The sequence below is a fragment of the Eulemur rufifrons genome, chromosome 21 (assembly GCF_041146395.1).
Source record: "Eulemur rufifrons isolate Redbay chromosome 21, OSU_ERuf_1, whole genome shotgun sequence".
Lineage (NCBI taxonomy): Eukaryota > Metazoa > Chordata > Mammalia > Primates > Lemuridae > Eulemur > Eulemur rufifrons.
The window spans coordinates 11,936,008-11,961,984 of NC_091003.1; the positions used below are offsets into that span (position 1 = coordinate 11,936,008).

General features: G+C 44.6%; 2 protein-coding genes across 2 annotated transcripts in view; one reads left to right on the forward strand and one right to left on the reverse strand.

Annotated features, from left to right (window-relative positions):
* Positions 1-6,222, reverse strand: part of TAOK3 (TAO kinase 3) — a 154,748-nt gene extending 148,526 nt beyond the window's left edge. Inside the window, exon 1 of the mRNA XM_069497520.1 lies at positions 5,975-6,222. The gene's annotated coding sequence lies outside the window, so the exon portion shown is untranslated. The remainder of the gene's footprint in view (positions 1-5,974) is intronic.
* A 3,783-nt stretch (positions 6,223-10,005) lies between these two features.
* Positions 10,006-25,977, forward strand: part of SUDS3 (SDS3 homolog, SIN3A corepressor complex component) — a 33,933-nt gene continuing 17,961 nt past the window's right edge. The window contains exons 1-6 of the mRNA XM_069496842.1: positions 10,006-10,329; positions 13,052-13,121; positions 16,429-16,484; positions 17,891-17,962; positions 20,724-20,743; positions 22,001-22,157. Of these exons, the coding sequence (XP_069352943.1) occupies positions 10,188-10,329; positions 13,052-13,121; positions 16,429-16,484; positions 17,891-17,962; positions 20,724-20,743; positions 22,001-22,157 (517 nt within the window). The 5' untranslated portion in view covers positions 10,006-10,187. The remainder of the gene's footprint in view (positions 10,330-13,051; positions 13,122-16,428; positions 16,485-17,890; positions 17,963-20,723; positions 20,744-22,000; positions 22,158-25,977) is intronic.

Consider the following 25,977-nt stretch of genomic DNA (forward strand, 5'->3'; position numbering starts at 1 on the left):
CATGTATTAAGCACTTCCTATGTGTCTGTCACTGTGCTGGGCACTTTGCATAAATCACTTCATTTGTTCCTTCCATGAATCCCAAGAGGTATGTATTCTTATTTTACAGTTGAGAGAATTGAAAGCTTTAATTAAGACTTAAGTAACTTGCCCAGGTTCAGGCAGCTGGCACAGTAACAGAACCAAAATAGGTGCCTAGGTCACTCTGAGTCTAAGGCCCTCTCTCCTTCCACTGTATCATGCTGTTTTTTACGTAGTAGATGAACAACGCTAACATTTTTCCTTGTGTTCCAAAGGAATCACTGCCTCTTTATCACCCTTTTGATGTACTAAAAGCCCTCAGTGAGGATAAGGAACAAAGTGTGGACAAAAATATAGTCTACTAATTTGGTAATCATTAAGTCATTCACTCAATCAATTCCCATTTATTGAGCATCCTTCATACTTTGCCTGGTACTAGTTATGGGGGACCCAAAGACGAATAAGACTCATCTCTGTCCTCAACCCACTGACAAGCTAGTAAATAACACAGGCAAACAGGGAACTGGTATACAGTGACAGAAGAGAATTTTGCATAAGAGATAATGTAGGCATATTACTGTAAGTTTGAATTTCTGCTATTAAATCTTGACCTAGGTCATTGTATTTTGTTTTATTTTTACAGACAGGGTCTTGCCCTGTTGCCCAGGCTGGAGTGCAGTGGCGAGATCATAGCTGACTGTGGCCTCTAACTCCTGGGCTCCAGTGATCTTCCCGCCTCAGCCTCCCAAGTAGCTGGGATTACAGGCATGAGCCACCACACCCAGCTGACCTAGGTCATTTTAAAACTATGTTTATGTGGTTTTTGAAAATATTTGTGTATTTACACATACACCCTTCAGAAAGTAAAGGCTAATGTTCAGAACAGAATGGAAAATTGGCCATGAACTATGATTCTGTGTAATGCCTCTAGTGCCAAGACTAATTAGGTTATTAGTTTATTTAAGAAAGCATTCTGTCTTGATTAGTGCCATCTATTGTGATGGGTAAATAAAATGTATTTGAACTGTCATAAGCCTTCATTGCTATGGACATAAGCCAGCGTCATTAGACAGAAAGTGAAACATAAAAATAAATTATACTGCATAATGTCCTCATTTGATCTGGAAATAAAAGGTTCTCATTGTTCCTCAAAACTAGTAGAAAAAAGTAAAATTGAACTCAATAAGTACTTTGATAATTGACTACAATATCAACATAAAACATATAACGTGGGGCTGATTTTGCTACCTATGATTTCACTGAGGCCAGAGTGAAAGGGCCCAAAACACTAGACTCCAGCATGTAAATTCACACTGCGAAGAAGACCAAAAGCTGCATGGGTCACTCCTGTTTGTTTCATGGGAGTAGGTTTTGCTAGGTGTAAAACGTGTTCCAAACCATCTTCCTCTTCTCACTCACTCTAGGGATGAAAGATGTGTATCTGTAAGATAGCTGACAAATGGTTAGGAGATGGATCTGTGGCAACAAATCAATAAATTGGCCCCTAAATCATTCTGTTGCCAAAGAGTTAGCCCTTTAACTTATAAAATAAAAATAATTTAGAAAGATTTTAAATATATTTCAGTATCTCTAACAAATCTCAAGTCAGACCAAAAAAAAAAATACACTAGGTTGACTTATAAAGTAGGTAACTTTAACAACATATGGCTAGAAAAATAAAATTTATCAATTTAATTCCTACTGGTTATCATACAATATTTTTTAATTTGGTACCTACATCTTAGAAAGGAGTTAGATCACATTTTGGCTCATAAATTCAATATAATCTATAATTATAGATGGAAAGATGAATATCACTTTTATTTTACTGAGTCTAAGAAACAATAAAAAACTTTTACTATATCCTGGCAAATAATAAAGCAACCAATTAAATGGGTGAAAAAGCTAAACAATCACAAATTAAACTCCCTATGCTGAAATGCAATTGTATAATATCCCACAACTCAAAAATACTAATTGAAAAACTGTCCACTCTGATTGACAGGAATCTCTCATTGAAGACAAACTGAAAAGAAGTCTTAGGAAAGTCACAAAATACTTTTAGACACAATCTCCCTTCCTTCCTTTCTTCTGTCTTCTTTTCTGGGGGGAGGGAAGAAACAAAGACTGGAGGAGGATTATTAAGGAGAGAGGCTTTTAACTAAGACTATTAAAAGAAAGTACCAATAGTTTTCATTCATTCTTCTATACTACTGAAACCAATGAATATGAATGCTGGCAAGCAATGAGAATGTTTATTCAGGTTGGCTTAAACATTAAGCCAAATTGGATATCAACGTAGTCTCCAAGATTACAATGGTTTGACTGTTTATGACTCAAGTGGTATAGAAAATGTAAAATGGGTTATTGTATTTACTGGGCAGTATTTGCAAGAATTTGCATCATGTTAAACTAAGACTGACAACAGTTTAAGAACCAAAAAGAATTTGCATTCTGTGGTTGTGGTGACCATTCATATGGAAGTGTAAGGCTCCATCTTAATCTCTTCTTTTGATTGTATTTTGTAACAGAAAAGAAACAGTTTAAATGAGCAAAGGTATAATGGTTTCAGACATATTTATAGTTTCTCCTAGTATAGTTTTATTTTTGGAAACAAATGAAAAAAAAATCACCTAGAACCCTCATTCTCCTAACTCCCCAGGGAATAAAGTTATTATAGGCTTTTCCTATTACTCAAAATTCTATTACAATGAATCTCTCTTTATCATCTCTGGATCAATACCATAATGTAATGTGGTTGAAATGATTGTTTCAGTAATCACTCAGGGGAGTACCAGAGCACTTTCTTTTCTTACAAGGAAATAAATTTAATGTTTTGTCTTAAGAAACAACCATTTGTACCAGTCAGAAATGAGCTAAGAAGTATGGAGAAAGCTTCTCTGTTAAACATTTCTATTACTTTGTAGAAATATTGGTACTGAGATTCTCAATCCTTCCACAGACCATTTCATACTTAATACGCACTACCTAATGACTATATGCCCCTTCTAAATAACCTTGTGAGTTAACTGACCTTATTTCTACTCAAATTCTACCTAGCGTTCTAGAAAAATAAATTTACTGTAAAAAAAAAAAAATTACACTCAATACATCTTAAATAAATTATAGTGTCTCATATTTTAAATTTGTATTTGCTGTTGTTGTTCCTCTCATCTGTGTAACTTCTATTTCTCAGGAGAGGACTTCTAGTTACTGGAATTTTCATAACCACATCAAGCTCCATGCTCTCTGAAGCCATATAAGATCTGCTCTGTATCAGTTAATGTCAAATAAAATCCCCAAGCAGTGCATGTCCTCTACTTATTATCACCCGGAAGAAAATGACTTCAGTAATTTTTGTCTTGGATTTAAATAGCCGTTCCCTGTAAATCTTCTACATTATGGTTTTGGGAACTAATACAGCATTCTTTTCTTCCTCTTCCTTAAAGCTGTCCATACTAAACATGGGCAAAAGACTTCTAATAAGACACATTTTAAACCCGAAACAAAGGAGGTATCTAAATAACTGTGAAATGATACAGTAATTACATTCCCCATTATTTTCCTAAAACCATCATTTTCTAAGTCTGTTTCTATAAAAAAGAAACCAGTGAAAAAGAGAAGTGTGGAGAAGCAATACCAGAGAAAAGGAGAGCTAAAAAATTCAAATACAAAACTACTAGGAACAACCATAACAAAGCATGTGCATTTGAGTTTGAAAGGTAGTTAGGGGAGTATTAGCATATTCCTAGTGCTATGAATAACTAGCCAGTCATTAATTTAATTTTCACACCCTTCAAAGTAGGAGGCTGCCCCCCTAATTCCCACCCTCTATTGCTTCCCACTACTTGGTTCGGCATTTTAGGGGATGAATACCTCCCACCAGGACATACAGTGTCCGGTTTAAATAGGTTTATCTCTCTCCTTACCTAGTCCTGGAGTTACGCCTAAAGCTCAGTCCTGGTAGCTTTCAGGATGAGAAATCAGAACTCTAATTGGAAAGATATTCGTTTAATTTAGCTATTAGTTTAGCAACTCCAATACATCTTTTTAAAATTCAGTTTGACCTTCCAACTATCTCCAACGCATCAAAGTTAAACAGTCCAGATTGCAAGCCTAGTATAGTCCCCTTTTAATCTGCCTTGTAAACATTGATACCGATATGTTGCCAAATCTGAAAAAGTTTCTTAGCTCCTTGCTGAGCTAAAATGAAGAATCAGTAGTCCAGGAAAATACAAGGGTCCATCAAAAGAAACATCCTAAGGAATCCAAAACGTGAGTCTCCAAAAGGATCCCTGTTCCTTTCAACTTTCTGCGGCGGGTTGAAGAAGCCCCCTCCAACTTCTCACCTGACCTTCCCTTTAAGGTCCCGAAGCCCCTCACTTTCGAGGCATCCACATCAAACTCTAAGGAACGAATCGGAAGCCAGCGGGTCAGCGAGCACCACAACTCTTGATCCCTCCAAGATCTCGGTCCCGCTGCCAGCCCGTGCGTTGCAATTCGGAGGTGTTTCATTATATAATCCGGCTCCACCGTCCACCCCTGGTCCCGGGCTCACACACCATCCTCAGGGAGATCGGGGCTTGCAGACCCTCGGTCTACACTTGCCTACGCTACCGCCCGTCCCCACCCCGACCCAGGCTCCCCGCCGCTGCCGTCCTGGGAGGTCTCCACAACTCGGAGGGCGCGACCCCTCGCCGACTCCCTCGCCTTTCCGGAGCAGCCCAGCCTGCGCGGGCAGGGGCCCGACCCGCACCCTGGGCGCGCCGCCGCCTCCCGCCGGGTCCGAGCCTCCGCCGGACGCTCGAAGCCCTTCTCCGGGTCCCCACGCTCATGCCTGCTGTCCTGAGCCCTCTGGGGGTCCCCTTCTCTCTGCGCGCTGTCCTGAGCCCTCTGGGGGTCCCCTCCTGTCTCCCTGTGTCCTGAGCCTTCTGGGGGTCCCTCCTCTCTCCCTGTGTCCTGAGCTTTCTGGGGGTCCCCTCTCTGCGCGCTGTCCTGAGCCCTCTGGGGTTCCCCTTCTCTCTGCGCGCTGTCCTGAGCCCTCTGCGGGTCCCCTCCTCTCTCCCTGTGTCCTGAGCCTTCTGGGGGTCCTTCCTCTCTCCCCGCTGTCCTGAGCCCTCTGCGGGTCCCCTCCTCTCTCCCTGTGTCCTGAGCCTTCTGGGGGTCCCTCCTCTCTCCCCGCTGTCCTCAGCCATCTGGGGGTCTCCTCTCACCCCGCTGTCCCCAGCCCTCTGGGGGTCCCCTCCTCTCATCCTGCTGTCCTGGCCCTTCTTGGGGCCCCCTCCCCTCACATCTGCTATTCTAAATCCTCTTGGGATCCCCTCTCTTCACTGTCCCGTCCCCTCTCAGGGGTCCCGTCTCTTCAGGTCCACTTTCCCGGCCCCTCTCGGGGTCCCCTCCCCTCACTCTGCTGTCCCAGTCTCTCTTGAGGTCTCCTCTACCCAGTTTGCTGTCCCGGCCTCTCTGGGGGTCCCCATCCCTCAGACTCTCAGTGCCGGCCCCTCTTGCTTCCAGTCACCTGCTGTCCCGACCCCTCTGGACGACCTCTCCCCTCACCTCGCTGTCCTGGGCCCCTCTCAGGGACCCCTCCCCACACCTCCCTACTATGGTCCCTCTTAGGGTGCCCACCCCTCACCCTGCTGTCCCAGTCCCTCTCGGGGTCCCCTATCCTCACATCCATTGTCCCGGCCCCTCTTGGGGACCCCTCCCCTCGGACTCTCAGTCTCGGCTACTCTCGGGGTCCTCTCTACTCAGACCCACTGTCTCGGCTCCTCCTGGGGTCCCTTCCCCTCAGCCCTCTGTCCGGGTCCCTCTTGGGGTCTCCCCTCCACAGTCCGCACTGTCAAGCTCGCTCCCGGAACTCCCCTCACCTGAGTCCTCCCTGACTTCACTCCGCGTAGGGTCCGCTCATCTCGGCTCACGCTGTCACCGCCCCGCGCCCCGAAGCACTCACCTCAGACCTGCTGTCACCACTCCCGGGCCCGGCGTCGCCGCCGCCGCCGCTTCCTCTCCCACACTTGTTCCCGAGTCGGTCTCCTGCGGCTTGTCCGCCGGCGGATCCCCGGGTCGGCTTGCTGAGTGCCGGATACGGCTGCGCGGAGCCTCCGCCCGCGGTCTTCGCGTCGCGTCCCACTCTGCACGCAGGACCCCGCCGCCCCGCGCCACACCGACCCTCCCGCGGCCGCCGCTGCTGCTGTCCGAGGTGCGTCTCCTGCCAGGGGTGGCCAATCGCACCCGACTGCGCCGAGCGCGCTCCGCCCCACCGTCTCAGTACGCCCGCCCCCTGCCCCCGACCACGCCCCCAGCGTGGCTCAGATAGGTTCTCGACTGACCTTCCCTGATCGTGGGGCACAGGGCCGGGGCCGGATATAGGTATTTGATTGGAAGCACCTGGGAAGCCGAGTGGTCGATGGAGCCCGAGGATTGGCGGAGTTGACGGAGGGCGGGATAGGGTGGGACGGAGTTCCTCGGACACGGAAGACTTCGCCAATTTAGTTACCCACGGGCCCGCTTGGGGTGCGGTCGGTCTTGTTTGTGCTGCCTTGGGGTCAAAGTTCATGGCACTCCTCCCCACGCCTTTACTTTTCTTGGGAGTCTCCCAGAGGCCACCGTGTTAAAGAGTCTTGGGAAGGCCGGGCGCGGTGGCTCACGCCTGTAATCCTAGCACTCTGGGAGGCCGAGGCGGGTGGATTGCTCAAGGTCAGGAGTTCGAGACCAGCCTGAGCGAGACCCCGTCTCTACTAAAAATAGAAAGACATTATATGGACACCTAAAAATCTATATAGAAAAAATTAGCCGGGCATAGTGGCGCATGCCTGTAGTCCCAGCTACTCGGGAGGCTGAGGCAGTAGGATCGCTTAAGCCCAGGAGTTTGAGGTTGCTGTGAGCTAAGCTGACGCCACGGCACTCACTCTAGCCTGGGCAACAAAGTGAGACTCTGTCTCAACAAAAAAAAAAAAAAAAAAAAGAGTCTTGGGAAGACCCCATTCTCTCACTAAACCTTGCATAGCTTCCTTAGTAACTCCGCCATACATTAACGTAGCATTTATTTGCGTAGGATTTCTAACTATTTCCTGGATTTAAACCATCTCATACCTTTACTTGCATTGCGTTCAGCAGACGTCAATTTAATGCTGTTGGGGAAAAATCTATTTTTGTAATACTCTGATGCATATTGGGCACAAGTAAGCGTTCTAGATGGGTCACATTTTGATGGGTACAAGCACAAAGCTTTGGAAATACTTACTTTGTGGGTTTTGTTGACAGTAGGAACAGGAACTGTGGTAGGGAAACCCTGGCAGCTTTAGCAAGGTTTCAGCAAGCCTATTCAACGTAACATTGTTAAGGGCCACAGGTTTTAATGATTCTATGTGAACTAATGGCCAAAGGATAAAGAGCTTTGACCCATGTGTACCCTGTGATAACCAGAGACCCATCTTGACCCAAGCTGAAAGATAATGCCTGCCAGGGGTGAAAGTGCATCATGTTACTTAGACCCATTTGTTGTATTTTTGTGAAACTGGTTATGCTGATTAAATCAGCACCAGGAACTAAAAACTGCCTTCCTCACCCATAAACCCCAAGTAAGCTTATGGACTTTGACAATTTAGCATTTTTTGAAGAAACTGTTTCATTTCAGGTACACATTTTGATCCTAAGCCTTGTCACCTGTATACAGGCCTTAGTTCTCAGAAAAACCTCCATTGTTAATTCTTTTTAAATTCCCACTGACAACATTTGTGTTCTAAAACAGTATACATGTCTTCTCTAGTGTTTAAAAAGTCATACGCCATTCCAATTTCAATGCTCTCCTTTAAAGTTCAAGTTTGGGTGTTAGGGTATGCAGAGAGGGCCTGGAGGCACAAGAAGTTGTGTAAGTGCACCTGGCAGGACTTCATTTTAAGTCGATTTGTGAAGCAGGTGTCTCCTGAACAGTGTGGCTAAGTGCCATTTTGGGAAGGGATGCAGAGAAAGATTTCAAGATGGTAAAACTTGCTTTTCAGGGAACTTGATTTTTACAGGCCAATAGAGACTGTCCCAAATCATCATGTTAAACAACTATAAAGCTTGGATAAGACTGAAGCCATGAGAGAATTTTTTTTGAGTAGGTTCCCTTTCACTAAAGAGCATTTTTCAAAGAGCTCATCCTACCATTTCTGCAGTTGGCAGTTGGGATAGAAAAAGATGTGGTAAATTTTCACCACCCAAGCCTTCAGTTGTGTCTGTTCATTACATATAAAAAAGAAATGCGTGACCATTAACAGATGCTGTTTGCAATCAAAAAGATAGAAATAAAAATAAAACATAAGTATGATAAAACCCCAGCATCTTGAAAGGAAACCATTTAGCAACAAAATCAACATTTTTTGGGGGATTCATTATATCAATGAACTCTGATTTCTAAAATGTTGATGCTTTTTTGCTCTGTGATTATTGCTGCTGATAGGAACTCAAGTTACTCAATATAGTTGATTACAAATAATTTAGATGTGATCTAACAGTACAAAAAAAGAAAATGACTTCATCCTTTGGACAAGAGACAGTTCTGAAATCCTAGTTTAAATATAGATGGCCGACCTACAGTAAGCTCTGAGAATGACTATTATTTAAAAGGAGCTTTGGAAGATCTCTGAGCTCCTGGAAAGACATTGCAGCATTCCATTCTGGAAATTCTTGAGTTTTGTTGGGAAGAAAAATCCCTTACAAATAGAGCCACGACTTTAATTAAAACAAAATAGTAAGAAATGTCAAAATAAATGGGATGGGAATAAACTTTTTCATTTTTAGGAGACTCCGTGGGGTCCAATTAAGAGATAAATTTGATTACAAAAGATCTGAGAATTAGATTAGAATACCCCCTGGCTTTCACATCTGTGTTCAGCTTTATTACTGGTTACTTTTTCTATGGAGATGTGGGTACAAGATAAAGAGGGGGTTACTTTGGACAAACCATTAACCACCTCTAGTCCCTTTTCCTTATCCTTTTTCTTCCTACATGCAATGAGACCACACTGCTTTCAGCAAAAAGGACATGCTAAATTTGTTCGTTCAGCAAAACTTATAACACGTGTCCCTCTTCTACTCAGAGGGATTCACACAAATTAATTCATGCAGATACTCAGCTCTCTTGTTTTGTGAGTTTCCACCTGGGCCTTCCTTACTGTAGCCAAATTACTTCCTGTAGGCAAATGCTCCACTTGCTCAATTGAGAGTTGGTTAGCAAGCTATTGGATTAGGCAAGAATATCTTTTAAAAAATTAATATTCAAGGAAATATGAGGCAGCTGGGCTGTGGAGGGCCCGGGTCTCAGAGTCTAGACTAGAACGCTATTTTTTTAAGGCAAATGACATCTTCTCATTTGTAAAATCGGGAGGACATCTTACCAAATAAACGTATCCAAACAAAAAAAATTCCTAAGGACTAGGAAAATACTGTTTCGCTGACCCCAGGATGGAATATCAGCATCTTTGGATTTTAGTTCTTAAAGCTTCAAGTAGTCGGGGGAGGAGCCAGGCTCCCTTTTTTCTCCATGATCGCGCACACTCTGAACGTCTAGCCTTCCTTACTTATTAAGGGGACAGTTTATGTGGTTCACCTGCTTAAATTAGAGATCACCTTCACCTGTCTTGGGCCCTACAAGCCCCCCGCCCCTCAGGTCGCTAACGATCCTAGCATTAGTTTTGTCTCCAGGCGCCGCCTGGCGGCCGCTTCCGGAAATCCCTCTGAGCCGCGGGGTCCTGACCGCAGCCAGGCCTGCCCATGGATTTGCCTAACTCAAGAGAACCTGCCTCCATCCCCTTCCCTACTACAGGTGAGGATTTTAAGACGGCGATGACAGGGCTGAGGTTGCGGCGAAGGGGGCGTACGGCGGCTTCCCCACTCTCGCAAGGATGGCGGAGTCAGGCGGTCGTTGGGCAGCTCGCGACCCGGAAGTCGCCCTCGGCGCGAGGCCCCGGTCGCCGAGCGCGGGCGCGGGGGGCGGAGCTCAGCGGAGACGAGGAAGGGGTCGGAGACGGGGACGGGGTCGCAGCCGGGGAAGGGGTCGCAGCCGCGGTTCCCGCTCCTCGAGTTGGGGGTCCTCTCGGACGCTGCTACGGGGACGTGGTGTCTCCAGAGCGCGTGGCCGCGGTTTCCTGGAGACACGCTCAGCTGCGGCCAGAGACGACATGAGTGCGGCGGGGCTGTTGGCTCCGGCTCCGGCCCCGGCTGGAGCGCCGCCGGCCCCGGAGTATTACCCCGAGGAGGACGAAGAGTTGGAGAGCGCCGAGGACGATGAGCGCAGCTGTCGGGGCCGAGAGTCGGACGAAGGTGAGTCCACCAGCGCGCTGGGCAGCCCCGGGCAAGGGTGGGACCGCTGGGGGAGGGGGTGGGGCTGCACGGGAGAGGGGCAGGGCGGCCCCCGGGGCTCGGGGCCGGCTGGAAGGGGGCAGCTGGGAGGACCGGGGCTCTGGGAAGTTACCTCCACCTGCGCTGGGGAAGGGGGTAAGTCTTGGGTACTTTGCGCCCAACCGTTATGGGAAGAAAGGACTTAGATGCTGTCAGAGCTGGAGGTCCCTTTAAGACTCTACCCTTGCCCCTAGCTGTCTGTTTGGAATGGAAAAGTCATCCATTTGACTTCACCAAGCGTAGTACTCCTTTTTTGTTCCCCAGAGGATCAGAGTAAAGCCCAGTTTGCTTCTTGTTCCCAAGTCGCTCTCCCCTAGTGTATAAGTCAGCTCTACTTTGGGGTGGTGTAGTACAGAATTGAGAATGGCAGGTTGGTTAAAAGGACAGGACCTGGAGTCAGCCAGATGTAGGTTTAAATTTGGTTCTGTCACTTAACCCAGCTTTGTAACCTTAGGCAACTTGAGCTTTATCAGCCTCGGTTTACCCAACTGTAATGGGACTGTTAGTAGCGCCTACTTCCTAGGGTAGGTGTGAGGATTAAATAACATATGTGTATGTAAAGTACTTGGCCTGGTACTCAGTAAACAGTAAATGTTTTCACCACTGGGGAAACAGGCACTGGGGGAGGTAGGGATTTGGTTAACGGTGCCCAGGTGTGTGTTTTCAGTTCCGTGCCCTTTATATTATCATTACTGCCTCTTAGAACCTTGCTTTTCAAACTGGGCTTTACAGTTTGGCAAGTGTAGAGTCCTGTTTTGGAGGGATTGAGGAAGGAGCTGGCTGAAGGAGGAGAAAGGTGAAGAGATAAGAAAGGTCAGGGAGAAGAAAGAGGAGATAAGAAGAGACCGATATCTGGGTAAAGTATTCGGGCACGAAATAGGGCTGTGGAGCAAAAGCTACACCAGCTGTTTGGAATGAAGAGCGCATTTTATTCATCTCGGTCTCCCAAGTGCCAAGTAATGTGGCTGGCTGGCACATGATAGGAACTCAGTGAAGGCCTCTAGACTCAAAGGGAAAATGGTTTGTGGAGAACAGATATTTCAAAAGGCAGCTGCAGATGCAGGACATAAAGTTGAAGGAACTAATTACATTTGGTTTAACTACATTTGAAGACCTGGTTTAACTAGAGATTTTGAATGTGAATCACTTGCACTGCTTTTAATGCCCACGAGGGGGAGCACTGAAACCAAAATTGATTTTTTTTTCCTCCTTCAAATATAGGAGCTGTTGAAATTATGTAGATACTCGAGCCATTTGCTTGTTCTAAGAACAATGTTTAAAATGTTTTTCAAACACTTTTTGTTTGATCATCTTGCCACCTTCTTGTTCCCTTTAGTTGTAACTTTGAAAATACTTCAGTTATTTGTGTTGGATTCTTTTTTGTTGCTGTATACAGTTGGATCTCCATGTCTGTGGGTTCTACATTTGTGTTTTCAACCAACCACAGATTGAAAATATTTTTTTTGAGACAGAGTCTTGCTCTGTTGCCTGGGCTAGAGTGCCATGGCGTCAGCCTAGCTCACAGCAATCTCAAGCTCCTGGGCTTAAGCGATCCTACTGCCTCAGCCTCCCAAGTAGCTGGGACTATAGGCATGTGCCACCATGCCCGGCTAATTTTTTTTATATGTATTTTTAGTTGTCCAGCTAATTTCTTTCTATTTATTTAGTAGAGACGGGGTCTTGCTCATTGCTCAGGCTGGTCATGAACTCCTGAGCTCAAATGATCCGCCTGCCTTGACCTCCCAGAGTGCTAGGATTACAGGTGTGAGCCACCGCGCCTGGCCAGATTGAAAATATTCAGGGGGGAAAAATTGCATCTTTACTGAATCTGTACAGACTTCTTTTTTTGTCGTGATTTTCTAGACCATACAGTGTAACAACTACTTACATAGTATATACTTTGTATTGGGTATTATAAGTAACCTAGGGATGGTTTAAAGTGTATGGGAGAATGTAGGCTATTTGCAGATACCTGTTTTATATCAGGGACTTTGAGCATCCCAGGATTTTGGTATCTGAGGGAAGTCCTGGAATCAGTCCCCCAGTGGATACTGAGAACGACTGTGTATCTGATGTGAAAATGTGTGAACGGTTCAAACTGGGCATGTACTAGGAGAGAATGTACATACTAGGGTTTTTTTGTGGGTTTTTTTTGGAGCATTAGGGCTTGACTGCCTGTAGTATCCAGTCTCATGCCCACATTTCCTTTCCTAAACTGCCATTCTTATTGCTTCTGCAGAAGTAACAGCCTTGACCATGACTACCCACATCTGATTCACCCTATTCTGTGGCTGCACTTTAGATAAAAGGAAGCTCTTTGCATTAATCTGTGTATAAGTTGGAAATGGGATTTTCTTTTCAGAAGTACAGTTGTCCCTTGGTATCTATGGGGGATTGGTTCCAGGACCCGTATGGATACAAAAACCTGAGATTGCTCAAGTCCTTTACAGTTGGCACTATTGGCAGATTTTGTGTCCTCAGATAACAGGGGCTGACTGTATTTAATACATTTTTACCAATAACTTCATGCAGGCCTGCACCGAAATTGATTTTATAGGAGTTCATTAAGTGCCTAAGCTGTGTCAAGTGACACCAACTTTGTGAGTTATAATTTTCACTGGCCCTTCTGCCCACTTTTACTCAGATACTGAGGATGCTAGTGAAACTGACCTGGCAAAGCATGATGAAGAAGACTATGTAGAAATGAAGGAACAGTGAGTATGATTTTTGTATTTCTTGAATACAGAATCGACAACAAAATCTTTAAACAGGGTGAACATCCGAAATCCAAAAATCTGAAACCTGAAATGCTCCAAATTCCAAAACTTTTTTTTTTTATTTTTTTTTTTGAGACAGAGTCTCACTCTGTTGCCCAGGCTAGAGTGAGTGCCGTGGCGTCAGCCTAGCTCACAGCAACCTCAAACTCCTGGGCTTAAGCGATCCTCCTGTCTCAGCCTCCCGAGTAGCTGGGACTACAGGCATGCACCACCATGCCCGGCTAATTTTTTCTATATATATTTTTAGCTGTCCATATAATTTCTTTCTATTTTTAGTAGAGATGGGGTCTCGCTCTTGCTCAGGCTGATCTCGAACTCCTGAGCTCAAACGATCCGCCCACCTCGGCCTCCCAGAGTGCTAGGATTACAGGCGTGAGCCACGGCGCCCGGCCCAAATTCCAAAACTTTTTGAGTACCAGCGTGACGTTCAAAGGAAATGCTCATTGAAGCATTTCAGATTTCTAGATTTGAGATGCTCGCTGGTAAGTATAATGCAAATATTCTAAAACCCAAAAAAATCTGAAACACTTCCAGTCCCAAGCATTTCAGACACGGGCTACTCAACCTGCGTTGACCTTCTGTGTATGTTTTTGACCATAGTGCTTCCAAAGACCACATAGATGTGTACAATTTTCCCACTTTAGGTTTGTCTCATTTAATGGTCTTTCTGTTATAAAACTCTTAATTTTTAATTTTTTAGTTAAAAAAACTTTTCTTGAGACAGAGTCTTGGTCTGTCGTTCTGGGTAGAGTACAATGGTGTGATCATAGCTTGCTGCAGCCTTAAACTCTTGGGCGCAAGCGATCCTCCTGCCTCAGCCGCCTGAGTAGCTGGGTGTGCAGGAGTGCGCCACCACACACAGCTAATTTTTTCTATTTTTGGTAGAGACAGGGTCTTGCTCTTGTTCAGGCTGGTCCCAAACTCCTGACCTCAAGCACTCCTCCCACCTCAGATTCCCAGAGTGCTGGGATTGATTACAGGCATGAGCCACTGCTCCGGGCTACTTTTTATTTTTATTTTATTTTTCTTAGAGATGAGGTCTCACTCTGCCACCCAGTCTGGAATGCAGCCTTGACCTCCTGGGCTCAAGTGATCCTCCCGCCTCAGCCTCTTGAGTAGCTGGGACTATAGGCATGTGCCACCATGCCCGGCTAAATAAGACTTTCGTGTTGGTGGGCCAGAAACGACTTTGAGGGAAATGATCCCAGGAGAGGAAATAAGGACATATAACAGGAGAGAACCTTTTACTACTTCATTTTTTTAAGACATGAAAACCAGTGCACAGGGAGGGTAAATGATGTCTGGAAGCAGTCGGGTTCTCAGCTGGGCGTGAGCTCACTGTGCATCAGCTGCCTGCTGCCCAACGTGCTGCCCAGCGTGCCGGGGGCTTGGGCAGCTTAGGGAAACCAGGACTGGGAAGCAGGGCTGCTGGCTCTTGGTCCCCTGCTCTGTCCACATTCGCATTTGTCCTCATACTTTTCTCATTGTCTGCAGACAGCCACAGCCAAACATGTCTAGAGAAACGGAAACCCCGCTCACTTTTAGCATATGTGCAGATGGAAGACAGTACAAGATACATTCAGTATGTATTTGTTAAACGTATTTTGAGGATCTTGATTAGCCTTTTATAATTCCTTGCCTTTAAATTAAATAATCTACATTCCTTTCCTTTTAGGTCCTATTTGTAAATTTTTTATGGCCATCTTCTGGATTCTGTCATCCTTTTCATGCCTTGGAACCCAAAGGGGTAATTCAGCTAAGTCTGAACAGTGCTGAATAAAGAAGGATGTCTTTAATAATTCATAGGCTCTACCAGTTTCGTTCCTGGAACTCTGCTTTTTCTTCTCTTTCAAGCAAAAAGCTTGAATTGATTCACCTTGACCCATTTGAGATGTATTTTCACTTACCTGTTCTTTTTCTCATACATGGTTTTCATCAGTCTGATTTTTTTTTCTGTTTACGTCTTCAGTCTGTCAGTATTGCCTTTCAAAGACAGACTCAGACTTCAAAGGTATTGGCTGGCACCCTCAATGTGGTGAAAACTGTAATGCCCTGGGTTCCAGATACTTCTCGGCATGGTTTTCTCATCCATTCCGTCTCCTGTAAATATGTTTAAGCATTTTGAGATGAGTTTTTAATTGGTTGTTCCCTCTTAGTATTTGATGATATAGAAAATAATTTTGATTACAAGTGAAGGCGTTGTGTGATTCAAGGAGGGCATGGAGAGTACCTCAGAATCTGCCCTAAAAGCATCAGGCCTGCGTGATTCTCAGGTTCTGCCTCCTCTTTGCTCCACCTGTAGAGAGTTAGATTGTATTTACAGCCCTTATTTGAGCAATCAAAATGTTACCGTGCCTATGTGCTCGCTTTGCAACACATATACCAGAAGGTTCTTCTGCCTGTTGTGTGTGTGACAGAGTTCTTTCAGGTTGAGAATCCTGTTTTTGTCACTGTGAAATCGGAGGTGTTTTTCGGGTAGGAGCAAAAATATTGCCGAAATGGGATTTACATGTGGAATCTACCATCAAACAGACGTGCTGGAGTGTATAATTGCCTATAATCCATTCGATGTGAGAAAAAAAAAATAACATGCCAAGTTCTTTTGCTTTGTGTGTGCTGTGTGTTCTCATCCAGCTGGGATTGCAAATAAGTGCTGCATTTTAACTTTTGTTTCTGAATTACTATTATTTCTCTGATCCTAAAAGAGTAGTGCTTTAAAAAATGACATGAAGGTTTATTGCCTTAGTGCTTACACAGCTAAGCTGTCTGTATAGAAAAACATGCTGAGGGCATAATCCTACTCCTTTGGAATTTTATAATCTAATTGTAGAGTTGATATAAGAGTTGTGTTTAGCGCCATTTCTCCATTTTTGTGTGTGTATGCGTTACTTATGCTTCAAAATCCAGAGGACAGTAACCTCATAATTTCAGGGGTTTTTTTGTATGTTCTTACCTGTTCATCAGTGTCATTTATTAAAATCTGTCTTCATAGTTGCAGAGTTAGACTGATTCTTGAAAGGTGGGATAACCCAGGAGAATCTACAAAATTAGAATATGATTCAGGGTTCTTGTCCCTTTCTGTTCCCTGTAGTTACTGGTATATTTTCAACCAACTCGCTGACTTTAGTTTCCCCTCTTCCCTGAAAGATGTTAACGACATTCCCAATAGTTCCAGTGGGTAGATAGTTTTGGAATTGAGTATTGAATATTTTTATCTTTCAATGTGGCTTTTTTTTTTTTATAGGATGTATCAGGACAAACTGGCTTCTCTCAAGAGGCAGTTACAACAACTACAGGAAGGTTGGTGTGTGGTTGAATCTTTCATTTGTAAAGATAAATCTGTTTTTCACTTCTTTGTGGGAGTGATTTAAAATTTGATCTGTCCGATTTTAGTGACCCAGTACACATTTTACTATCTTTTGCTATCAGCAGAGTAAGTGGTGGTTTTCAAACCTTTATTTTTAATTAATTTATTTCCAATATGTATCAAATGCTTTCTTCAAATGAAATCTCATTTGAGGCTTTCTGTGGAGCATGAATTGAAAATCACCGTGCCTAAAGCTAGATATTTTTAGGAGGGACATTGTCACCAAAAAATAAAGTTTTACTATCCTTTTTAAACCAAGAGTTAATGAGCTGTGGATTATCGACACTGTATTTTCTCTTTTTTTGCTTGGTAAATTAAAAGCAGGTTTATCTCATCGAGTGCTGCTGGCTGCTAAAGGCAGCGTGGCATGGGGGTAAGAGCGCAGGCTCTCAAGTTCTAGGAGGGGTTTGAGTCCTTGTTTCACTACATTCTAATAGTGTGACCTTGGGCCAGCCACTTTTTTTCTCGCTTAATCTATTTTATGATCTGTGAAATGAAGAAAATAATAGTAGATGAGATTATGCATGAGGAGTGCCTAGCATAGTGTTGGGCACACCATGAGAACTTGGGGACAATTAGCTGCTGCCATTAGCTCTTTGGCTTCATATTGTGGAGTTCCCTCATCAGTGAAATTGCTTTCCTACTAGGTTCTTTTATTGCTTGGGGGTGAACCACTCCGTTGCACCAGCCCATGAACAAGCATTATGATCGGGAAATACTTCCCCCTACAAATTGGCCCCCTAATAATTAGCTCCTCTGGGGGAAGAGCAATGAAATTGGTAGAGATTTGGTTAGAATCTGTACTTAAGCTGACTAGTATTATCACCAGCTACTTGTGGCTGTTTAAACTTAATTAAATAAAATTAGTAATTCAGTTCCTCAATGGCACTAGCAATTTCAAGTGCTAAAACAGCCACATGTGGCCAGTGGCTACCATACTGGACAGTGCAAATGTAGTACATTTCCACCGTTGCAGAAAGTTTTGCTGGACAGTCTTGACCTAGACCTTACTGAAGGAGAACGAACCCTTTCCAGGAAAGGGAGGCCCGTGACTCAGACTGTTGCAACAAGTGATCAGAGTCAGCTGGTGTCAGTACCTTTCCACGCCCCCTTAGTCCCCAGAGAGTCTTGATGTACTGGGCTGAGGTGGACTCAGAACAGTCCCCAGGTGGTTTCTGCTGTGTGCCTTGGTTGAGGACCAGAGTCCAGTTAACTGCTGAGGGGTCGCTTTCCTTGGTTTGTGTTTTACTTTGGTGTTACTAAAGCAGTCACTGTTGGTGCTAGAGAATAATTTTAGAAAACAAAATAATAACTTTATTTTTTAAATGCTCAAAATCAGGCACATTACAGGAATATCAGAAGAGGATGAAAAAATTAGATCAGCAGTACAAAGAGAGGATACGAAATGCAGGTAAGTCTCTTAAATGCAAATGAGTCATTTTCAAACTTTCCACCATTTGCTGATCATTGAGGAGCTGTTCTCCAGAATGTATCTCAGATATTCCACTGGGGATAGAGAGGTTAGGGGAAGAGAGACTCCAAAGCTGCAGTTATGTAAAATTATTTCATCTTTTGTTCCAGTTTCCAGAGAATGGCCCAGTCCTCAGGGGTGTCAGTGGTGATTCCTTGTGGTTAGGTTGTTCTCCCTGGTACCCCAGGGGTGGTCTTGCGCCTTCCTGCTCATGCCATCATGACTGGCCTGATGGGCAATCAGAAGCGCTGATGCGGAAAAAGGAGTGTAGGTTGTGTTAGTCCTGTTTCAAGTTCATTTCAGTATTCTGTGCTGGGGCAGGGGCGTCCTGTTGTTATTTCCCCAAAGTACTATATCATAAGCATTTAGAGAAAAAGCATGCTTCTCATCTGCTGTATACACTAAATGTATTCATTCAAGAAAAATTTATGTGCCTCTGCTGTATCTGAGCACTGAGCGATATAAAGTTGTATAATACATTGTCTTTGACTTGAGGAAACTCACTGTTGTATTGACAAGAGATCCACATGTGTCAAGTTAAGGAACAATATGAGTTAAATAAAGAATCTTGGAGAAAGTGAGACGTGACACCGGTTTAGAGTGCATAAACGTGGATTCCTGAGCTTTCGGGAAATTTTTGGTGTGTGTTGAATTTTAAAGCTCGCCGGCATCCTGGTGCCAGCAGGGTGCTTGCTCCTGCGATGGTGGATGTTGGGTTTTAAAATGGTGGCTGGGTGCCTCTACTCACGCTGCCATCCTCTTGCGTTCTGATTCAGCAACTTTCCAACCTTGTATTGATGGAATCCTGGAACCCTTCACTCTCTCCCCCCAGTGAGAAGATGTCCAGTGCACACTAACAGATAGAAAAGGATCTGAAGGGTGAGGGGACACTGGGAAAATGGAGACACAGCCATTAACCCTCTGCCCATCCACCTCCTGCCGGCCCCTCCTGTTACCCCATTCTACTCTGAGTTCCCGTAGCACCTGCTGGGGACATCTTTAAAATCCTCAGCCCTCTTCCTAGACTTCCCCCTTAGCAGGTAAAGGAGGTGGCATTGTGGAAGGAGAGGGTCTTAGGTTCAGATCCCTGTCCATTATTTTACATCTGTGCCTTTAAGCTGGGTATTTGCTCCTGAAGCCTCAGTTTCCCCGCCTGTAAAAGGGAATACTAATACCTCATGGACTCAGTATAAGATGTAAATAAGGAAAAAAACTGATCTGAGCCATTTTTCTTAAGCTAGAACAGCAGGGTGAGTATTGAGTTGTTTTCGTTCTGCTTGCAGACTCTCAGTCCTGTCTTCTTGTGTTCTTTCGTAAACATTTCTTTCCTCCAGGTAAAAATGCAGAAGAGCTCCTAAATCAGTCACTACTTCAGCTTTACAAAGCACATTCTGTGCAGAGATAATCCACCTGCTTTGGTAGGGTCTGGTGTCTGGCTGCTTTAACTAAAATAACAAGCACCACCTCTAAGGTGCTAATTGTCATTTTGAGTTGCTGGTACAGTGTGTGATTTCTCAGAATGGCACAGGACTTCAGCTCTCTGGTCTGTTCATGCGTGATATACGTCTGATAGCAGTCCCAAGAGTGAGGCATGTTGGGCTCAGTGTGCCTGGGCTCCTGTGCCCAGTGAATCCTCGTGTTGAAGTGGGTAGGGCTTCTGGGGATTAGAAAAGGAGTGTGCTGTCTTTTTCCTCAATTAATTTTCCCACCCAACAACTGTTAATTGGCATCTGGGCTCTTAATCTGGGGTTCCTGGAACTGTCAAAACTCCATGGAGTATGCATGAATGTGCATATGTGCTTTTTTTCTGGGGTTCATAGAATTAACCAGGTTTGCAAAGGGGCCCCTGGTATAATAGATGGTGAGTAGCACCCCCTGGAGTTACTGGACTACCAACAATCTTTGTGGACCATATGTAACAGACCCACTGTCACCCAGAAAAGATCGGAAGCCACAAACCTATTTTGTTCGAAGTGCAGAGTTTGCAGAGGGGATTGTAATCTAGTACCAATCTAGTGGTAGGGGGAGCTGCTGGGTAAACAGTTACTGATCACCTGGAACACAGTAGTACTGAATAAGCTGTCGAATACTGTTGGGTGGATACTTTAAGGTGTCTGAGAAGAGCTTTACGAGTGAGCAGTTGTCAGGAAAGGCGTCAGGGAAGGGGCTACATTTGATCAGAAACTCGGGAATGTGACCAGAGAGACCAGAGGGCACCGCTGTGAGCAGAGCTTGGTGGCCTGATAGTGAAGTCCCAGGAGGACTCAGAACTTCTGTCATCTGGATTCTCTGGGAGCAACCTTACTGCCCAGAGCCCTAAGAACACCAACACCAACTCTGCTTTTGGAGGGATTGCAGTGTCTTCCTGACCCACCCTGCTGTTTTCAGGACTGTTGGAGGGTGTGGACTGAGTGAAAGAAAGGATAACTTTTATTTTGCCAGGGTAATTTGGTTCCTGCTGCTCATGTTTTGCCCTCAGGCAGAACTGCCAGAGCGGATCTGTTCAGGGTCAAGTTTTAACTAGACAGGTAACTTCTTGCATCCTTTCCTTTCATGTATATCAACATTTTACTGATAAAAACATTTGCTTTGTGTATTGTGCTTTCAGAAAGCAATTACTGCTTCTTAATGAATGGTAGCATCACTGTCTAGAAAGGTGACACAGCCTAGCGAATCTAATTGCACTTTTTATCTCTTTCAGAACTCTTCCTCCAGCTGGAAGTAAGTACCACGGATCTTTGGGGTTTGTAGGCTCTTTCTGAGACTGGAATCTTGCTCTCCCAATCTGGTGACCTTTCCATCTGTCACCAAATAGATAGTTTGGAAGCCTTCATCACTGTTCTGTTAGACTAAAGGACATTTATCTCAATTCAGACATTCCGTCTATTCCTTTTCTGATTGGGCAGGCTTTGCTTATCACTGAGGATTGAGGAATACTCACCCCTCACTGCTTTCTTGTTGACTTTTATTTCACATTAAAGCTGTTCAGAAATATGTCTGAATTTTAATGGCCTAATAATTTGATATTGGTCCTTGAAGCAGCCTGATCTCTGAATTCTGTTTACAGCTGAAATTCTCTGGGCCAGTAAGAAAGATTTTTAAATTTTTCCTTTCATCCCGTGGACACCCTTGTGCTGCTTCTGTGTCAGGATCGGTGCCATAGTGTAGAGATGAGGGCCTGAGTCTTGAATGAAGTATTGCTCCCAGGGTGGCTAGCGCGTGTGTGTGTGTGTGTGTGTGTGTGTGTGTGTGTGTGTGTTTGGTGGGGAGATGCATTTTGCGAAGGTCATGGTTTTTCAGAGCCACGTTGCTGGAACCCATTTTTTAGTTCAGTTCAGTGCAAATCGTCAGTCGTAGCCAAGTGTCACACAGTCCACTCCCACAGCCCTCCATAGTCCCACTTGTTTGTCACTTACTACAATGGTGAGATTTTAAACGTGGGTGCATGTGCTATTTTTATTTAGTATGCTATTGATGTTTGAGTACTTTAGGGTTCAGGCATTTAATAAACGATCTACTACAGTAGTTATTTTTTCTTGCTGTAAGTATCAAAAAATAATAGTAACTCATGCTATCTAGCCTCAATATCTTGTAATTTTGAATATAGATATTTCATCTGGAATCTGTTCTCCTTTGAAGTTGTATCTTTAAAAGGAATTGTTATCTCTGAGAAATGTATTTTTGTTTAATATCAAAGCTGTAAAATATAAGACGTGGAAAAGAGAAAATACCTGAATAGCAAGTGAGGTATACTCGAAAAACAAGCAAACGGCATGTGGTTCAATGTTTGTGGTTTTCATTGGAAAACTTGCTCCCAGACACCCCGTTACTACAGATGTGTATGTGAGTGAACCTGTATCTCTCATGTTTACAATAAAGGTATTTTCTTTGCTGTTGAGGACAGAGTCAGGCTTCTTTCCGGTGGGAGCCCCGGCTCCCAGCCCATGTACTCCTAGCCTGTGTTTCTCTTTTGCTCAGACGGAACAAGTGGAAAGAAATTACATCAAAGAAAAGAAAGCGGCAGTGAAAGAATTTGAAGACAAGAAAGTTGAGCTGAAAGAGAACCTGATTGCTGAGCTGGAAGAAAAGAAGAAGATGATTGAAAATGAAAAGCTAACAATGGAACTGACGGGAGGTATGGAAGCCCCGTGGGGTGGGGTCCTGGGAGCCCTGAGGGGGCTACAGTTACTTACTGCTTCTGTCTTACATCTCAAGAGCAGAGCAAGGTGAAGGAAAGTGGGCTTTGAACTCACAGATTAGAGGTAGAGCTGCACCTTGTATTGGCTGTGGGACCTTAGTCAAGCTGCTTAACTTCTCTGAGTCTATTTCCTTTACTTTAAAATGGGGCTGATCATACCCTGTCTCACAGGATTGTGGTTAGACATGAGTGCCTAGTACAGTGTCCTGTATGTAACGGGTGTGTTCAATAAATGGTAGATCTTTAATAGTAATTGCAAGCTCTGGCTCATGCTCTATTTAATTCTTGGGTCATTTGCTGTTTGCATCTTTGTAGTGTTCCTGGATTATTTACCCAGCTCCATCTCTGGTGATGGGAATTTGCTGCTTTTCTAGTCTGCCTTAATTACAGAAAAGGTATTGTCTTCCTTTGACCTAGATGTGAGAACAAAGGCTTTTGGCTATGTCATCTGTGTTACTAGATCTCTACTGCCAGGTGTTACTGTGAACATTTCAGAAAGACTTGATACGATTCCAACAGTGTAGCTAAACTTAACTGTTTTCCTATAAAGGTAGTAAAGTTGCATAAGACTCAGAGCCAATCCCTTCCTAGCCTTCTAGGGGTTAGTAAATCCACATATGGAAACTCAGCAGGTTGCAGGCAAGTTGAAAGGAGAAGCAATATGGGCCGACTCCTGTGTTGCCGTATGCAGACTGATGGATCCTAGGAGGATACAGGGAACCGGCTTGAACTCGCTATTCTGGAACTTGGCAAATACTGCAGGGCAAGTCAGTGGTGAGTTTGTCACTCGAATATGGAGGTGGCCTGCCTCTCTGTACACCCCCAAATTTAACTCATAATTACGTTCAAAAGGTACTGGGGCTCTGGCATGTCTCATTTTAGCTGGGTTTCATAGGAAGTGCAGCATTTTTATGGAGGTTCTTGGGGCTGACTTTGAAATTAAACTTGTCTGGTTAAGGTCTGTGTTTCCCCCTATATGTGAACCACCCTGGCCCTCTGTTTGATGCAGACTCGGGCTCCAGTCCCCATGGTACACTGAAGAGAACGTGGTTGTGCCTGAGGTGGAATCTGACTCTTGAAAACTCTCCTCTGATGGCTTCCTTACTGAGAGACTTGGCAAAAGGAGTGAGTTCCTTGAAGGCCTCTGACAGAGGCTCAGTAATGTTTTTTTGTGAGATTGGATGCTAAAACAGGAGTTTCAGACGGCACCGTCTTGTTCTTGTTGCAGTGCTTTGAGACAGGTAGCACTGTGGGGCCCTGTCTGGTGCCTGCCTGCCCGCCTGCTTTTTGACCTGCACACCGTTTTCTCTGATGATGGTGGAGACAGGCATTGATGCCTCATTGCTCTCTGCTAGAGCCACCAGATGTTTGGGAGCCTTCATTAGGCTAGCGGGAAATATTGTCAGTTTGTAGCTGCTCCCTTTCCCTCTGCAGGGAAGGGTATCATCACCTTACTTGCGATTTGGCATCCTAATTATTAACAAGCGATAGACATTGTTTGGCCAGGCAGTTTTACAGCCAGAATCTTAACGGGGACAGGAGGCATCCTCAGTGACTTGAGGCTGAGCCTGCCAGGGTAGAAAAGACAAATAAATGCAGAGAAGTCATTTGTAACACAGTAGAAATAGATTATAGAAGCACTTAAAGCTAGCCATGGGCATTAAAGGTACCGATGTCCTTCCTCAAGCCATTTGGTACCCTTGGTATGGAAAGCACTGCCAAGGTAATGATAGAGTGTTGGAAGAAAAGGCAGTGGAGCTAGAAGGGTAATTAGCCTTCCCACAGATGGTGCTGCCATGGTGTTGGATTAAAGGCCTGATTTCATTCCTCTAATTGAGTGACTTATTTCACCTTTGTGAATTGATGCCCAGTATTAATGTCGCCCAGCTCTGCCCCAGAAAGATATTTTTTAAAATCTCCTTTTCTGGTTCAACATGAAGATACCTGCAAAAACAAAGTAGAACAAGAGGCTGATGAGAAGCATAGCCCAGATAACCCATTGGAAACAGGTGTATTTGGCAACCTGCTTGTCCAACCATGGCTTAAAGCATTCACAAACCTCCATGGGAACTGGCAGGACGTACTCCTCACCATCCAGACTTCTTGTAGAGAACTTACGAAAACTGGGCTGTCCAGGTGGAAGGGTGTACTATAGATAAAGGAGCCAGAATGAGTTATAGGTCGGTGCTTCTCCAACTGTTGTGTGTATATGGTTCACCTGGGGGTCTTGATACAATGCAGACTCTGCATTTCAGGGGTTTGGGGTGGAGGCCGAGACCCTGCATTTTAACCACCTCCCAGGGCTGCTGGTAGGACCACACTTCGAGTAGTGAAGTTATAGAGAGAATACCTGAGTGCGAGTTTTCTCTGAGTTGAGGCCAAGATTGTAAGTAACCCAAATAATCATTGAGAACTTAATGAGCTTTAAAATTTGGGGAGCTTTGCCGTTTTTAATGTGTTTTTCCTGTTGTCTTTAGAGCAGCCACCTTTTCTCCTTTCTTCCAACAGCCCACTAAGTGCCACTTCGTTTTTTTTTTTTTTTTTCCATTAGTTCTTGCTCACCAGGGGCATCTTCTAGCCCTCAGGCCCCGGTGGAAGCTGCTCATGACTCAGGAAAGCCTGTGAGTTTCCTTTAGAAGATACTGGATTCCTAGCTGGTACCATGAGTCATTACAATGTCAAGCTAGAAGTCTGTTTCCTGAGCACTTGCGTTGAGCCAGGCATTGCATAAAAACATCAGAGCTACCTCTGTAGGCTGTGACAGACCTGGGGTGAATCCTGGCTCTGTCGTGGACTTAGTTCTGAGGTAGGATTTTCTCATTTGGCAAGGAGGTGATAGAACCTACTGGGGGAGCGGGGAGGGGTTGGTGTGGAAGTGAGAAGAGCTGATGCCCATAAGGTGTTTCAAAAAGTGGCTGGTGCATGGAGGAAGCACTCAGGGGTTGGGAAGTTGTAGCCTCGTTCAGTTGCTCATCTCCGTTTGACTGGGATGTCACTCTGATTTCACAGGACTCTTCATAGGTTTGCTTCCGTGGGGATACTGTCTGCAGGCTCAGAGAAATGGAACCATTTGCTCAAAGTCCCCCAAAGAGATACATAGTGGTTAAGCCAGAATTTGTCTGACTCCAGTATGTTCTCTTAAGCACCACAGTATACTGATTCTCTGTGGATACCATGGATACATGTGGTACTAAGTGACTCACGAAATTAGGCTAATGGGTAAGTTTTGTGTCCCCAAGGAGACTGTGCTCTGACAATTGCAAAGCAGACACAGCTTCCCTGTCTTCCCCAACATAATGCAGTATTGAGAAAGAGGGCCCTAAATGAAGGTAAAGATTTGACAGTCTTGTTTTTACTGATTTCGGTTTTTTTTTAAACATCAAGGTGTATGTCGTTGTACTACTGTAGGAGCAGTGAGTGTCACATAGTACTTAACAGATGTTAATGAGTAGAGGAGGCTGGAAGTCAAGGCAAGGAGAAGGGGGTCCCACATAAATATGTGGGGAAGAGGGGGGAATGGAAGAGCTGGACCTGGATTTTTGGGTAGAGTGAGCTTGTCTTCAAGATGTTCTTGGCCGGGCGCGGTGGCTCACGCCTGTAATCCTAGCACTCTGGGAGGCCGAGGCGGGTGGATCGCTCAAGGTCAGGAGTTCGAGACCAGCCTGAGCAATGAGCGAGACCTCGTCTCTACTAAAAATAGAAAGAAATTATCTGGCCAACTAAAATATATATAGAAAAAAAAAAAATAGCCGGGCAT